This window comes from Enhydra lutris, unplaced genomic scaffold (genome assembly GCF_002288905.1).
Source record: "Enhydra lutris kenyoni isolate GAN:26980312 unplaced genomic scaffold, ASM228890v2 scaffoldscaffold5, whole genome shotgun sequence".
Taxonomy (NCBI): domain Eukaryota; kingdom Metazoa; phylum Chordata; class Mammalia; order Carnivora; family Mustelidae; genus Enhydra; species Enhydra lutris.
The window spans coordinates 20,214,998-20,229,341 of NW_019154089.1; the positions used below are offsets into that span (position 1 = coordinate 20,214,998).

The 14,344-nt window shown below is 49.7% G+C and overlaps 1 protein-coding gene across 3 annotated transcripts in view; it reads left to right on the forward strand.

The window, feature by feature from the left end:
• Positions 1-14,344, forward strand: part of LOC111140918 (slit guidance ligand 3) — a 589,722-nt gene that overhangs the window by 445,803 nt on the left and 129,575 nt on the right. For all 3 annotated transcript variants that reach the window (XM_022493181.1, XM_022493179.1, XM_022493180.1), the window contains exon 7: positions 9,495-9,566. In XM_022493181.1, the coding sequence (XP_022348889.1) occupies positions 9,495-9,566 (72 nt within the window). The remainder of the gene's footprint in view (positions 1-9,494; positions 9,567-14,344) is intronic.

Below are 14,344 nucleotides of genomic sequence, written 5' to 3' on the forward strand. Positions count from 1 at the left end.
TGGGTGGCTCAGTTAAACGTCTGCCTTCAGCTTGGGTCATGATCCCAGGGTTCTGGGATCAAGGCCCACGTTGGGCTTCTTGCTCAGGAGGGACCCTACTTCTCCCTATCCCTCTGCCTGCTGCTCCCCCTGCTTGTGCTCTCCCTCTCTCAAATAAAGAAGAAAATCTTTTTTTTTTTTTTAAAGATAGTTCTTTTGGATGGTAGGTTCCTGGTGGCTACCCTCCTGGAGTTGCAGTATGGAAGGAAGGGTCAACCACATTTCACCACGAACATACTTTGATTTTATGTATAAATATATATATGTGTGTGTGTGTATATATATGTATACATATACATATATATGTATGTACATATACATATACACACACGCACCTACATTTATATATTCCAATTTTTATATTTATACATGTCTCAGAGTGTGTGTTATATATAGGATATGTATTGAATATACATATATGATGTATGTGTGATACATACGTGATATATATATGATTCAAATTGTTAAATTGATTTTTTTGGTTCAGAGACTAAAAACTGTCATCTGCAAGCCAAATCCAAGTTATTTTTCATTGTGACTTTTGTTCCTTTATATGATTTAATCACCAATATTAAAAAAAAAAAAAACCAGGAGACTTCACATAAAAATTCTACATGTCTGGTTTTCTCTTAAAAAAAACAAACAAAAAGGAACAACCAACAGCAGGTGCACCCACATTCCGGCATAGCAACAAAGCCTTTGAAACGAGAAGTGAGGATCCCAGGTGGCAGAGTGGGGTTTACTGCAGACCCCACGCAACCCACTTACTCAGATGTAAAGCCTGGCTCCTGCAGGCAATTGAGTTTGTACTCCTGGATCAGCCCAGGCGGCTGTTCAGAGTGGAAATTTATTTTGATGAAAAGATGCCGAAAGCATGACCCTTCACATTTGGAAACTCATCCATCCATGCAGGAAATATTTATCAAGTTGTTCTATGTGCCAAACACTGGGCAAGGCCCTACCTGTACCACAGGGTGCAAAACTGGCGTGTTCTCTCTTCTCTCTCTGTGTCCACGTTAGTGGGCGTTGAAAAACTTGCCCCTTCTTCCTCTCTTATAGGCTGAAATGCAGCTGAGGCAGGAATCGCCCATTGCCCACCCCTAAACCCGCCCCACCTTGACTGCACGCTCACCTATTCAGTTATATAAGCTGGAGGTCATTCTTCCATTCTCAGTCTGCTGTGGACATCTTGGCACACTGGCAACTTCCTGATTTCTAAATAATGTAGTAGCCAAGATGGATCGTCCAGTTTCCCAGCCTATGGATGACGAAACAGAACCGGGAGAGGCCACTCATTCTTGTTGTTGTTGAAGGTATATTTTACAATTAAATTGGTCGTTGGGAGGCAGTGAAATCATTCTGAATCACCACCAGCCGGTGTCTGTGATGATCTCAAAAAATGAGTAAGGAGAATTAAAGGACCAAAAATACTGGAGCCCCAGGAATACCGAGCTCCCGGACATCCGAACGGGCAGTGGCAGGATTTGAAGATGCGTCATTCTCTTTTGGTCTTCCACTTTTTACATTTATTTTGGAGGCATCTTTTTTTTTTCCCTTTTAACACTGAGGCTCTGCTGGGTAGAAGGAGGTGAGTTTCTGCCTGTCACAATGTGAAGATATAATGAAAGGAGAACCAAAGACAAGCCCTTTTGTTCAGGAATCCCTATCATCAAAGACTCAAATTGGTAGCTGATTGTTTTTATTTATTTCTGTAGGTTTTACATGACACCTGGAGGCCGTTTAAAATGTTACTTGGCGGTAAGAGCTCTGTGTTTAAAAATAACACTCACCCAATGCCAAATCACTTTAGAGTCGGGTACAAATATTGAGACAAAAACCCCAGCTGTTATTGCTTTGGCTGCTAATTTGAGGTGTCAAATGAGAGCTCGCCTGCGATACGTCAGTGAAGAAGGCCCCTTGTGAGATCATTATGTTTTCTAACAGTTGAGAGTAATGGACTAATCAGTGCAGCATCAGTTGGTTTCATTATATGCCCACACAATGGTTATGAGCTTTAATTTAAACGGTCCGCAGGGAGATGAAGGAAATCAGTAATAGGCGGCACCCAGGATAGTCCCGGAGAGCAGGTAATGTGCGAGAGAGGGCTTCCCACCATCCTCTCTCCTCTCTCCCTCCGTCCCTCTCAGTCCTCCTGCGCCGTCTGCCTGCAGAGACTCACTACCTGCTCCAAACAGCCCAGAGATGAGCTTTGCTTAAGAAGCAGATCTGTACTCTTGATTCTGAGGGGAATGCTTAAAAATCCCAACCAACCGATCCAACAGCAAGGGCGGCTTCTGGCAACACTTAGACGCGTTGAGACAGACGTTGAGCTCAGAGAGCTCTGAGACCGAATCGCCCCTCTCCTGCGTAGCCTCTCCCAGGGCCCTCACTGTCCATGCTGAGCTCTGTGCTCTACAGACAAGAGGAGGCTCGGGTCGTGCCAGTGCCTCTGAGTAGCGTTGGCAGGGAGGCAAACGCCGTGGTCCCCACCACGTGGAAGCCTGTGAGGGCTGAGCACAGCACTGGCTTCTAGGACTCATCTCGGCCTTGGAAAAGGCATGGAACTTGGGCAGCCAGCCTCTGTCAGACCATCCCGTGAGAGGCAGTTTTGCACAACGGTAAAAAAAATCAGGCCCTGGCATCCCGCTTCCCTGTATTTGAACACAGTCTCCACAACTGTAGAGCTGTGGTCAGAGCAGATCTTTTGAGGCTCCAAAATGGAATGGATTACCTCAGCATTGTGGGGAGAATTAAATGATGACATGTGAAAAGTGCTCAACCCAGTGTCCTCACATGGTGACTCCTTAATAATTAGTATCAGTGTTGTTATTGCTCTCGCTGACATCTTTACGGGAGGATCTCAGCAGGCTCGCCTCCAAGCAACAGACTTCACTAGTCTCGCCGATGAGAAGGCAGACAGTTCATGGCAGAACCGATAACGTTCAGTTTAGATTTTCTCAAAGGATGCGTGTTTGTACACTCTTCCTGATTTCTGGAGTTTCCTAGAGCCTCCAGCCGAAGCAGAAAGTGGGCAGCTGGGTGATAGGAGGGGAAAGCTCAAGGGAGCTTCCTCCAGAAATGACTGAGTCATTGAGTTGGGGAGAGATTCTGGGCTGGGGGGAAGGCTTGGGGATGCCTCCCTTAAGCTCACAGGGCACTGGGTGTGTGTTCTCCTGCAGCCAGGCCACAAAGAGACACCACCTACCCTCGTTATCATGGACTCAGCCAGCCCAAAACGTTCACATCCCCAGGACCTAGGAACATGCAGAAGGGCCTGGTTACCAGCAACAGGCCTTATTCCTGGGGCCACGGTAGATCAGTTAGCAGCCACCAAGCTAGACCAAGACACGCCAGCCCTGCTTTGACGTACAGGCCAGAGAAGGGAGCCGGCACCTAAAGCATCCTCAGTCTCGTTCTCTCTCCCTGTCCGAGTGGCCGTGAGCCCTCAGCCCCTCCCTCCGAGACCCTCACGTTGCCTGCCGGAATCCCCTGTGATTCCCGTTCTCCAGGCCAGCAGTGTAGATCCTCCCCGCAGGGTCCCGCCGCAGTTTTTGCACTCTGCTGCTGTTCAGACAATGCTGCTGCCTCCTTTGGTTTGTTTCTGCCCCTGGGAATTCAATACAGGCCCTGCTGGAGAAGTTCCAGTCTCAGGGCTTGGAGGGTTGGCCGTGGGACCCAGGTATGTGTAAGGACAAATCAAGGCACCTCCAAGCTCCCTTGAAAAAGACATTCCACTGCCATGGCTGCTGATGACTTGCTATGCATGTCCTTCCTGGGGAGTGTTAAGGAGGGAACCACCTTATTTACCGAGACAGAAGGGACAATCAGCCTGTCTCGAGAAGAGGGCTGAAATAGGCCTGTCTTCCAAGAGGGATTATCCAACCCAGGGAGCCAGGATCCCTACCTGTGCGGAGGGGAAGAGGAGGGGCTCGAGGAGTACCCCAGGGCTGGCACGCTGGGAGTCTGCGGTGGCACTTACTGTGGGTGCCTGGTTTTGCAATTATGTGATACGTGCTCACAGATAATACTGCTGCATTAGAGTCAATTACATAGTGCTGTGGACACACAACACGCAGATTACAGCCAGAGCCAAGAAAGCACAGAGTGATAAAGCGAGGGCCTAATCGGAGGAGACAGAGGGAAATGTCAGCCTTATTAAGGTTGTCAGGGTGGCGTGGCTGCAGCTGGACTTGGCCCCTCCAGACCGAAGATGGCTATCTTGAGGGCCGTGAGGGAGAGCCACACGTCAGCACAGAGCAGAGAGCAGCAGGGAGCCCGGGGCAGAAGCCAAGTTGGAGCTTTCCAAGGGTGAGTACAGCAGCCTCCATGGAGGGCTGTGTACTAGTTCAGACCTCGGGGCTCTTTCTAAGCAGGAAACCCCCCATGCCCTCCGCAGAAGAGGCTTCCAGTCCCAGAGTCAGCAAGAAGGTAGCTTATACGCTGTTCTCCCTCTCAGGTAAAGGCTCTATTCTTAGCTTTTTGTCTAGCTTGGTGGTTTTCAAACTTGAGCTTTCATAGAAGACTATGGAGGGAGCATCTCGTGTTAAAACACACGAGGCTGGGGGACATCCCCCCCCCCACCTCTGCTTTAGTAGGTCTGGGTGGGGCCTGAAGACATGATGATGCAGGTCTGGGGACCACAGTTAGAGAACCACTACCCAAGTTCATTCCACACCCAGCCCAAGGTGGACTCACCTGCCCTGTCCCTTGAGCAGGGCCCTCTCTTGGCTCGGATTTGGTGCTGGAAGCACTGGGACCCCTCTTCCAGGTGGGCCTGTGCTGTGGGCCAGGAGTGTGGATTCTAGAGTCAGACCTCCTGCTTTCAATTCCCAGCCCTACCAGTTGCTGCTTGGGGCTTCCTACCGGGGTTTTGGGAGCTTCTGACCTAATCCCCTCTTCTTACAGAGCGGTTATGCTGCCTGCCCACATCACAGGCAATTACTGACAAAGGCAAGACGGGAACTTCCCAGTTCTAGAGAACCAGGATTGACAAACACTTTCTATAAAAAAGCAGATGGCGCTATTTTCGGCGCGGCCAGCCCCGTGGTCTCTGTCGCATCTGCTCGGCTCCTGTAACACAGAAGCAGCCGCCGTAGACAATACATAAATGGATAGGTAAGACCCTACTTACAAAAACAAGCTGTAAGGGATGGGATCTGACTTGTGGTCAGTAGTTTGTCATCTCCTGGAACAGACCCGTACGGGCACAACTGCCTCATGCATTCTTCCCTACTGGGGAGCCCTGGTCTTGCCACAGTACACAGGATTCAGCTGAGGAACATAAGCACATTCTTTCTGGGTATCAAGGTTCTGTTTGTGCTCCCCAGGAGCAGTAAGTTCACTAATCCCTTAGTGTCCTGGGGAAAACCAGTTTAATGCCTTCCCTCTAGTGCTCAGAACGGAGAGAGCATGGGATCCATTGGGAGAGGTAGCATTGCTCACATGGATCATTTTAATATGGAAAATGATCCTTTTTCATTAAACATTTATGTTCTGATTATGACAAAACAGAAAAGTGATTGCACAGTATATAGGTCACCCTTAGTCTCAATATAAATACAGTATAACAGGTAAGGGTTTTAGGACAAAGAAAGGGAGGTAGGCAGACTGTCTTTAAATCTCATGGGGGAGGGTGGCCTTATTTCTAGTTAATACTGAGATGCCCATTTAGTAGCTTGTGATGGTGCAAAAGTTGGGGGGAGGGCAGCGTAGTTCTGAAGTCTTAGAGAATTAATTTGACCCTGATCTTGTTCTTGACACTGCATTTATTTGAGGAGAAACCTCCAACCTGGGTGACTTGGGGTAAAATGTATTTTCTCAAAATATCTCCAAAGGAGCAGAGCAGTGAGGTTAAAGCTAGATTGTAGAACTGGCAGAACTCCAGAAGATGGAGGTACATAAAACAAGATGATGAGGTCCCCACAGCTTAGTCCAGGCCAGCCCTCCAGAGGCGGGTCATCATTAGACCCAACCGTTTATTTTCCTGTTGGTTAATTTTCAAGGAAGTTCATAGAACAAGAGACACTTGGGCACTTCTTTCCAGCTTTGGGTGCAGGGTGCACATGACAGAAAACATCCATTCTGGGGTAACAAACTGGCTTGAAAACAGGAGGCAGTGGGTAAGTTGGGGGAAATTGTGGTATAAAGAAAGAACAGTGATTCCCAGATCCTCCCAGGAGCTTGTGAGCTACCCTGGGGGTCCCTTTCGTAGCCTCAAATCACTCATCTCTAAGATGGGGATAAGAATTCCAACCTCAGAGTCCTACAAATATTTAATAAGGTGAACGCAAAAACTTATTGTAAACCATAAAAGAGTAAAAAGACACAAGGTCAAACAACAACTGAGGGTTCCTGAGTGCTGCGCAAGAGCCAGGCCGTGTGCTCACAAGTGTGCTTTGTTTCAGGGCAGGGTGGTTGACTGGATAAGGCCCCTCCCTCCACAAAAGTCCGTGTCCTCATCCCAGGAACTTAGGAATATTACCTTTTATGGCAAAAGGGACTTGGTAGATGTAACTAAGATAAGGATCCTGAGATGGGCAGGTTATTCTGGATTATCCATTTTGGCCCTAAATGTCTCACGAGGCTCCTCGTAACAGGGAGCTGGGTCACAGTGGATGGTGGGAGATGTGACAGCAGAAGCAGGAGGTCGGGGAACTGCAGGAATGGACCACAGGCTGAGGACAGGCAGCAGAAGACAATGAAACATTCTCCTGCTGCTGCCACCATAAGAAATGTGGTCCCCACATTAGACTTCTGACCTCCAGACTGTGTTGCTTGAAGCCACAAAATTTTTAGTAATCTGTTCTCCTAGCAGGAGGTGACCAATGCAGGCGTCATTCCTGGAGTTGGGCTTGCTTCGTCCCTGAAATGGAGGCGATGACAAAAGTGCCTGTCTCATAGGGTGTTTGCAGAAATTAAGTGAGATGGTACAAGTGGAACCCCCAGCCCAGTGCCTGCGTGGCACATAATAAGCTCTCAGCTAACACTGGGAGTACTAGTATCATCGTATTATATTACCCCTAAAGCTCTGTGAGATTGGTGCTAGTATTATCTCCATGTTAATTGAGGAAACTTAATGAGATTCAGAAAACTTACTGGTGGTTCCACAGGCTGTAAGTGGCAGAGCCAGAGTCTGAACCAGGTCTCCCTTCCAGGCGCATGCTCCCCAATGCTGCTCCACTGTGGGGGTTGGGGGGAGGGGTGGTTATAACACCACCACCTTCTTTGAAAGCCGACTACTGAGAGGTGCAGGCACCAGAGAGAGCACCGTACTCCATGCGTGGGCGCAAGCCACCAAGACTAGAGATCAAATAAATCTAGGTCTATCGGGGAAACAAAACCTGTAGCTGCCATGGAGATCAGCATCTAAGAGGTCACCAGCCCTCTGTCATCCCCAGGCTGGCCAGCCCCATGCAGCAAATCAGGAAAGTCTGAAGACTGTGTTTAGTCATTTTGGTTCTGGAATAATTGCTATTATCGTAAATGTTTTATAGCCCTCATTACAGCTCACATTTAAACATCAGTGTAGTAATACATTAATAAGTCATTGCTGCCAGATGCACTTACGGTCAAGCCTTGCACTGTGTGTTCAGCTCAGTTAGGGCTGGCTGTGAACTCTCCCCGATGTGAGTGGCTGGGTATGCTTAGAAGGAAGTCTCTTCTCTCCAAAGGCTTCGTGCTCTTTGCCTTTGGGAGAGGAAGATGGTCAGACTGTTGTCTGGTAGTGAGTCCATGACCCTAACGAGGTATCCCCAAAGTGTGGAGCCTAGAACTCTGGCACAGAAAGGGAAATGAAGGCATCATTTCAGCCCCAGAGGTATTCCTCATCTGATGGAGGACTGGTGGGGGCAGGGGGACATAGTCCCCACACCCAGGAAGCTTCCTGCCAAGGAAGTGGAGTGATAGACTCTTCAGCCTTGTCGGATGAGATATTCCAAAGGCTACCTGGGTATGGGGAGACAGGATGGATTAACACACACTTCACAGAAAAGATAAGCCACAGGACACAGAATAGCTACGTGGGCTCAGCTTCATAGAATGCAAAGTTTCTGCACGGGAACATTGGTAAAGTATGGAGAAGGCAAAAAGCAGCCATGCAGATGTGCTCTGCGCGTTTCTCTTTGCCATGCCCTGGGCCTGAATTAGTACTGGACCCGCGTTAAATACCAGATGAGGGAGGGAGACGTACTGGGTTCTGTGTCTTCAGGTAAACAGATTTCCTTCTGGCCTTATTAGCCAAACAAATGCTAAGTAGGCCCTGAGGAATTGTAGGGAGGGCCTGAGGCAAGGGGGTGTGGTGGGGTGGACTCCCCCTGTGGTGGGGTGGAAGGGGAGAGGATGTGCAGGCGCCTTGGGTGCATTGGGTATGGGGGCCACTGTGCCAGGTGAAGCTGGATTTCCACTTCCGTGGAGGTTGGGTTGGGGGGAACCATGAATGACCAGGACAGGACCAGATTCTCTCTGCCAGTGTCCATAAAATGGTAGGCTTCATTTACTGAATATAGACTGCACGCTGAGCCTTTTACCAGCCTGTGGGAGAGGAACCGTTACCCACCTGCTTCTGCCAATGAAGGGCCTGTGGCTGAGAGATGCCGGTAATTTGTCCAAGATTGCACAACCAGGGCATATAAGACTCAGTCTGAATCATGTATGGACCAGGTCGTGGGGCTGTGGTCGCGCATGGGGTAGGAAACATTGGAGGGCATTCTAAGAGAAAGGCAATATGTTTATCAAGAGCTGAGGACAAAAGAAGTCGGCTTAACCATGGAAGGCTCCAAAGAAAGGCTCCTTCCTGGGCCAGTGGGGGCCCATGGGAGGGGAACAGGGGGTGAGCTCATGAGAACATACTTCCAGAATAAACTGTCCATGTAGCACCCTGGGTTGGGTGGTATGGGCAGTGGGCAGAGCAGGGAAATTGGAGCAAGACAGTGCAGGATTCCAATCCCATCTCCCAAGCTCAGCAGCTAGGGGTCCCTGGGAGAATTCTGTCCCTTCCGTAGCTCCACTTCCTCATCTATAGCATAAGGACAATGTTCACCTCACAGGCACGTGTGTCGCTAACCAGAATGACACATATCTGTTTTCTTCTCTCAAAAAGTAGGACAGTGATACGTAACTGACACTGGGCTTGTGAGAATTGGAGATGTCGTCGTAGGTCATCTGTGCTCAGCACCTGGTAGGATTTCAGGAAGTGACAGTGTTGCCCTAGGTGGGTCCGCGAGTACTGAGAGGGCAGCCAACGAGAGGAAAGAGCCTCCCTTTCCTCTGAAAGAAGGAGTCAGGGATTCTCTCATCTTCTGGAGATCCGCCCCCTTGTCTCCAGCTGCCCCATAGCTATTGATTTATGATCCTTTTGGCAGTTGCACCAATTCCTCCCCCCACCTTCCAGAAATCACTACTGCCCCCCCGATGCTACGTCCTTGTTAACCATTTCCCTTCTTCCTCTACCTTCACAGCACCCTCAACAACAACAACATTAGCCGCATCCTCGTCACGAGCTTCAACCACATGCCGAAGATTCGAACTCTGTGAGTAAAGGTCCCTGCTTCTGCCCCACACTCAGCCCCATGTGCCCTGCTCTGACCTGAGCACGGGTCCTAGAGCAAACCCGCCTCCTCCCGCCACTGACGAGGAGATCTTGGTGAGCCACAGATGGGGGAGAAGCGTTGCAGTGCCATCCACAGTTCTGAAACCCCATTCCATGGCAGACAGACAAACGGGTTTCTCTTTACCCTGTTGACAGGGGAATGCGTCTTTGTGTGTCCCATCTTGATGGAAAAGTTTATTAGTGTTACATTGTGACAGAACATGGCTAACTGGGATGTAATGATTCGGTGTCTCCTGAGCTGATGTCACCTGCCATTGTCAGTTCTGTCGTAGCACCGTGGTCATGTTTTCCCCTCTGTGTCCCGTGGCAGAGTGGGAGCCTTAATCCCACCTTCTCCCCATCCTCGTGTCCCACACCCAACAGAGTGCCCTACTCCCTTGATGATATCCTGGTAGGATACAGGAACTTGTTCTTGACAGTTAATTTTGGGGTAGGCTCCAGCTTTCCTTTTCCGTGTACTCACAAAGCAAATCTCCCCATGTGGAGAGCAGTCCCAGTGCCTTTATTACCTGGGGAGTTCCCCTCTCCTCTCAACCAGAACGCCTTTTGTAAGTTTCTCTGCAAATGGAATACATTGGCCTTTCTGTGGGGGTTCACAGGCATGGTTTCCTTGCGTTGGTGCAACTTCACCACCGTGTGCATTACGGTAATAGTGGAGAGCCAGCCCCCAAGAGCTTTCAGCTAAATACATGTGGGGCCAAGGCAGCGAGCTGGAATTTCTGCTGTTCCTTTGTTAGCTCCAGGACCTCTGTTCCTTCTAAACATGGGGGCGCTGGAGAGGACCAGATGAGAAGAGGTACGAGGAGTGCCTGGCACGGAGTGAATGATAAATGATGTTGACTATTACTATTACCGTCACTCTATCCAGCAATCTGCACTGAAAGTTCCAAGCAACCAGCTCATCAGTGGCCCCTGAGCAACACGGGATCCACAGGGATTTAAAAATCCGTAGAGCAGTGGTTCCCAAAGTTGGGTCCCTGGACCGGCAGCATCAGCATCATGGAATGAGATTAGACCCAAGGAATCGGAATCTGTGGGGGTGGGGCCAGCCATCGGGTTGTAACAAGCCCCCAGGGAGATTCTGTTGCTCATAATGTTTGAGAACCCCTGCGTGAGTGAGAAAGTGACCTTATCAGGGCGGAGTGGGGGGTGGGCAGGGAATGAAGCAGAGAGCGGTGGAGCCCTGTGTGAGGGAACAGCAGGGAGCTCCCTGGGCAGACCTGAGTGTAAAGGCAAGCTCTGACTGCCCCTGACTCTGGGCAAGTTTCTTCCTCTCTGCCCTGCAAGGACAGGGAGTTCGTAAGTGCTTGTCTCACAGTGGCGAGAATGAGGTACGCTCACAGGTGTGTCATGAGGTCCACTCAACAGATACTGGTCACTGCGAAGAAGCATCCAAACCCAGTGTCCCTCATTGCTCCCCATTTCTCCCTTTCAACCCCTCATGTGATAGCATCAGTCCACCAAGAAAATCTAGCCTTTTCCTTGCCCTTTGAAATGGGATGGTGCAGTCGTGGGGTTTTAAGGAGAAACCATGGGGGTCTTCAAAGACCACCTCAAAGCCCACGGCAAGCTACAGATGAGCTACCGAGGAGTGTGCCCGGGGCTTCTGGCCTGAAAGCTGAAAGTGAGCCTCCTGGTGCAGGGCCTGCTTCACCCCACATGGGCTGGCGGAATAGAAGAAAAAGGACCCTCCCCTGCAGAAACCCGCAGTCCAGCTCCTCTGGCTCCTCCTCTGTGACTTCAGCTTCCCTCTTGCTGTTCTCCATCTAGGAGCAGCAATAACAGAGGCTGGGCTGCGTCCACGGGACAGGGCCCCTGGGGAGTTGGGTCTGGCTCTCAGGTGCCTTGTTTGGCAGCCTTGGATGGGAACGGAGGGTGGAGGAGGGTCTTCTCCTTGTTTCTGTTGTCATCCTTCCCTGCGGTCCCGAGCACTCATCTGATGAGTTGAGATCAATCAATCAATCTCGTCTGTTCTCTTTGCTCCGTGCCTGCTGCCACTTTCTCTTTAGTTTAATTTCAGAGACGGCTCTGTACAGAACTCCCCAGAGACTTGCACTGACTAATCCCCCTTCACTGTAATTAAAGTGGGGGTGGGGGAGACGGTGGGGGGGGGGGGGAAGGGGGGAAGAGGAGCGAGGAAGGAAGTCATAAATGGGATTTCTAAAGGAAAGCTTTTATATTTAATTCAGAAAGCCACATTTTATAGAAAATGAACACTGACCCTCTCTAAAAGGATTTGCTGGAAATTTAATTTAGCGCCTGTGGCTAAAAGGCACCTTTTACAAATTGGCATTTGTATGCATTCACCTTATCTTCTGTGGAGGTGGATTTGCCAACATGGGATGTGGGGTTTCCATCAGCAGAAGATCGTAGAAATGCATGCAGGAACCACCTCGGCGCCTTGATGCCTTGGTGTCTAAGTAAGAAATGGCGCCCTGTACAGGGAGGGCTCTGGGCTGGGAGGAGACGGAAGTGTGGAGCCAGTGCCCTCATGGCAGTAGCAGTTGCAGACATTCCTTTGATGGCTCATAGTGTGCAGGGCCTTGTGCTGAGTCCTTCTCATGAACCGTTCCAGTCCTCACAACAGCCCTGGGAAGGGGCACCATTAATAATCCCCACTTTATAGATCATAGCACTGAGGCCCCGAGTTCAATCACTGGCCAAAGTCAGAGTCGGAAAAGCGCAGAGTCAGTGTCAGATCTGGGCGATTTGACATCAGAGCCTGAGCTCGTTCCATTCAGCAGAAACAAAAGCAGAGGAGCCGAGGAAGGCCTGAAAGGCCACTGGAGGCCACCTTCCCCCAGGTCACTGCCATCCCAATTCACCAAAGTCATGAAAAGGAAATAAAATAATTTTTCTTCCCACTTGAGGAGATTAGGAATACTCCTGGCAGAGTCCAGGCTCACGTTTCCTGATCGATGTGATAACTTTCAATAGTAGTATTTGGGGTGATACTCATCAATTTGATCTCCCAAACATGGTTTAAAAGGCTGGAGCTTGGAAGAGTCTGCCCAGCTCCACTCTGCCAGCACTCCCGGCGGTTAAAATTCTAAGGTGGGAGGTGCCTGGGTGGCTCAGTGGGTTAAAGCCTCTGCCTTCGGCTCAGGTCATGATCCCGGGGTCCTGGGATCGAGCCCCACATCGGGCTCTCTGCTCCGTGGAGAGCCTGCTTCCTCCTCTCTCTCTGCCTGCCTCTCTGCCTACTTGTGATCTCTGTCTGTCAAATAAATAAATAAAATCTTTAAAAAAAAAAAAAATTCTAAGGCAGGTGGGAGGCTGTGAGCCCATCCACTGCTCTAGACTTTTGGCAAGACCCTTTAGGTGGATTCTAGGTCTGTTTTGGTCACCTGTTTTCCACGGTCCCTCTTGGAAGTGGAGGAATCCCCGCAAAGGCAGACAGAGGGTTAGGAACCATCTGGAGGAAGGTAAGGAAGAAAAGGTAGCTTGGGGCCACCTTGCAGGGATTGAGAAAGAATCAACCTAACATCATCTTCCAAAAGGAAAACCTCCAACATTTTCAGTCTCCCAGAAATTAATCTGCTTAATAAGGATCTGACTGACCTAAACCTCACTTTAGCCATTCCATTGATCTCTTATGCCTGATGGGAACTGATGGGAAGTCGTTGACATTGATCTACCTCGTGGACCCATGTTCTGCCCTTCATAGGAATCCCTGTTTGCTCAGCTTCCATACGTCACTGCCAAAGAAGGCAACCGCCTTTCCTCATTGAAGCCAGACTCTGTATAGAAGGCTCTGATCCTCTGGACACACAGAAGTCTCCCAGCACCCCAGCCTATGCTGGCACTGCGACCTGCCTTTGCTCTACCTTGTCACTGACACCGTCACTTGTCACTGTCGCCATTTTCCTCGGCAGTCTTTACACCAGTGGTCTCTTTCCGGCCACAGAGCCAACACCCCATCCCTTCTCTCTCTTGCTCCTCTTCCCCTCTCTTTCTTCCTCCTGTCCATCTGTCTGTCTCTCTCTACAGCTCACTGATAGGTCAGGAAGCAGATCATTTTCACGCATGCTGAAATTTTCCAAGAAGGCCCAGGATAGAAAAGGAATTCCCTTATCTCCTTCATGTTCTTCCCCTAGTTTAGGATTGTGCCTCCCCTACCCTTTCCCGCTGGCAGCACCTCTTTCTGAAACGCCAGATGAAGAGGAAGCGGCATAGGGGTCTGAGCTTTGAAACTCAAAGGGGAGAATTGCTTGGGGCCCATTTCAGGCACAGGATCTTGGGCTGTGGAGCCTCTGAAAATGTGTTCAACTTTAAAGTATTGACTCTGAAATCCACAAGAACATCGCAACATCAAAATTAATCATTTGGAAACAAAAATCATAAAAATCTTTTCAAAAATTTTTAGCAGAAAAAAAGAATTATATTCTTCATGGGCATGGGTTCATTTAGTTGGTCAGAAACGATGGGATCTGGAACCCCCTGAGGCTGTTGAGGCTTCGGGTGGCCCTGGCCTGCCCGAGGTTTGCACCCACACCGTGGCAGGAAGGCTCTGCCGGCACGCCCCTCCAGTTGGTTGCACGTGGCCAATGCTGAGCAATGCTGACTTTATGCTCAGTGGAGTGTAGTCAAGAGCCCTTCAGAGCTCTCCATTTCAGGCATGGAGGTAGCCAAGCCACTGATTCAGGCCGCCACTCAATGATAACCAACTTGACACAGAGCACTTGAAAGTCTCAAGAT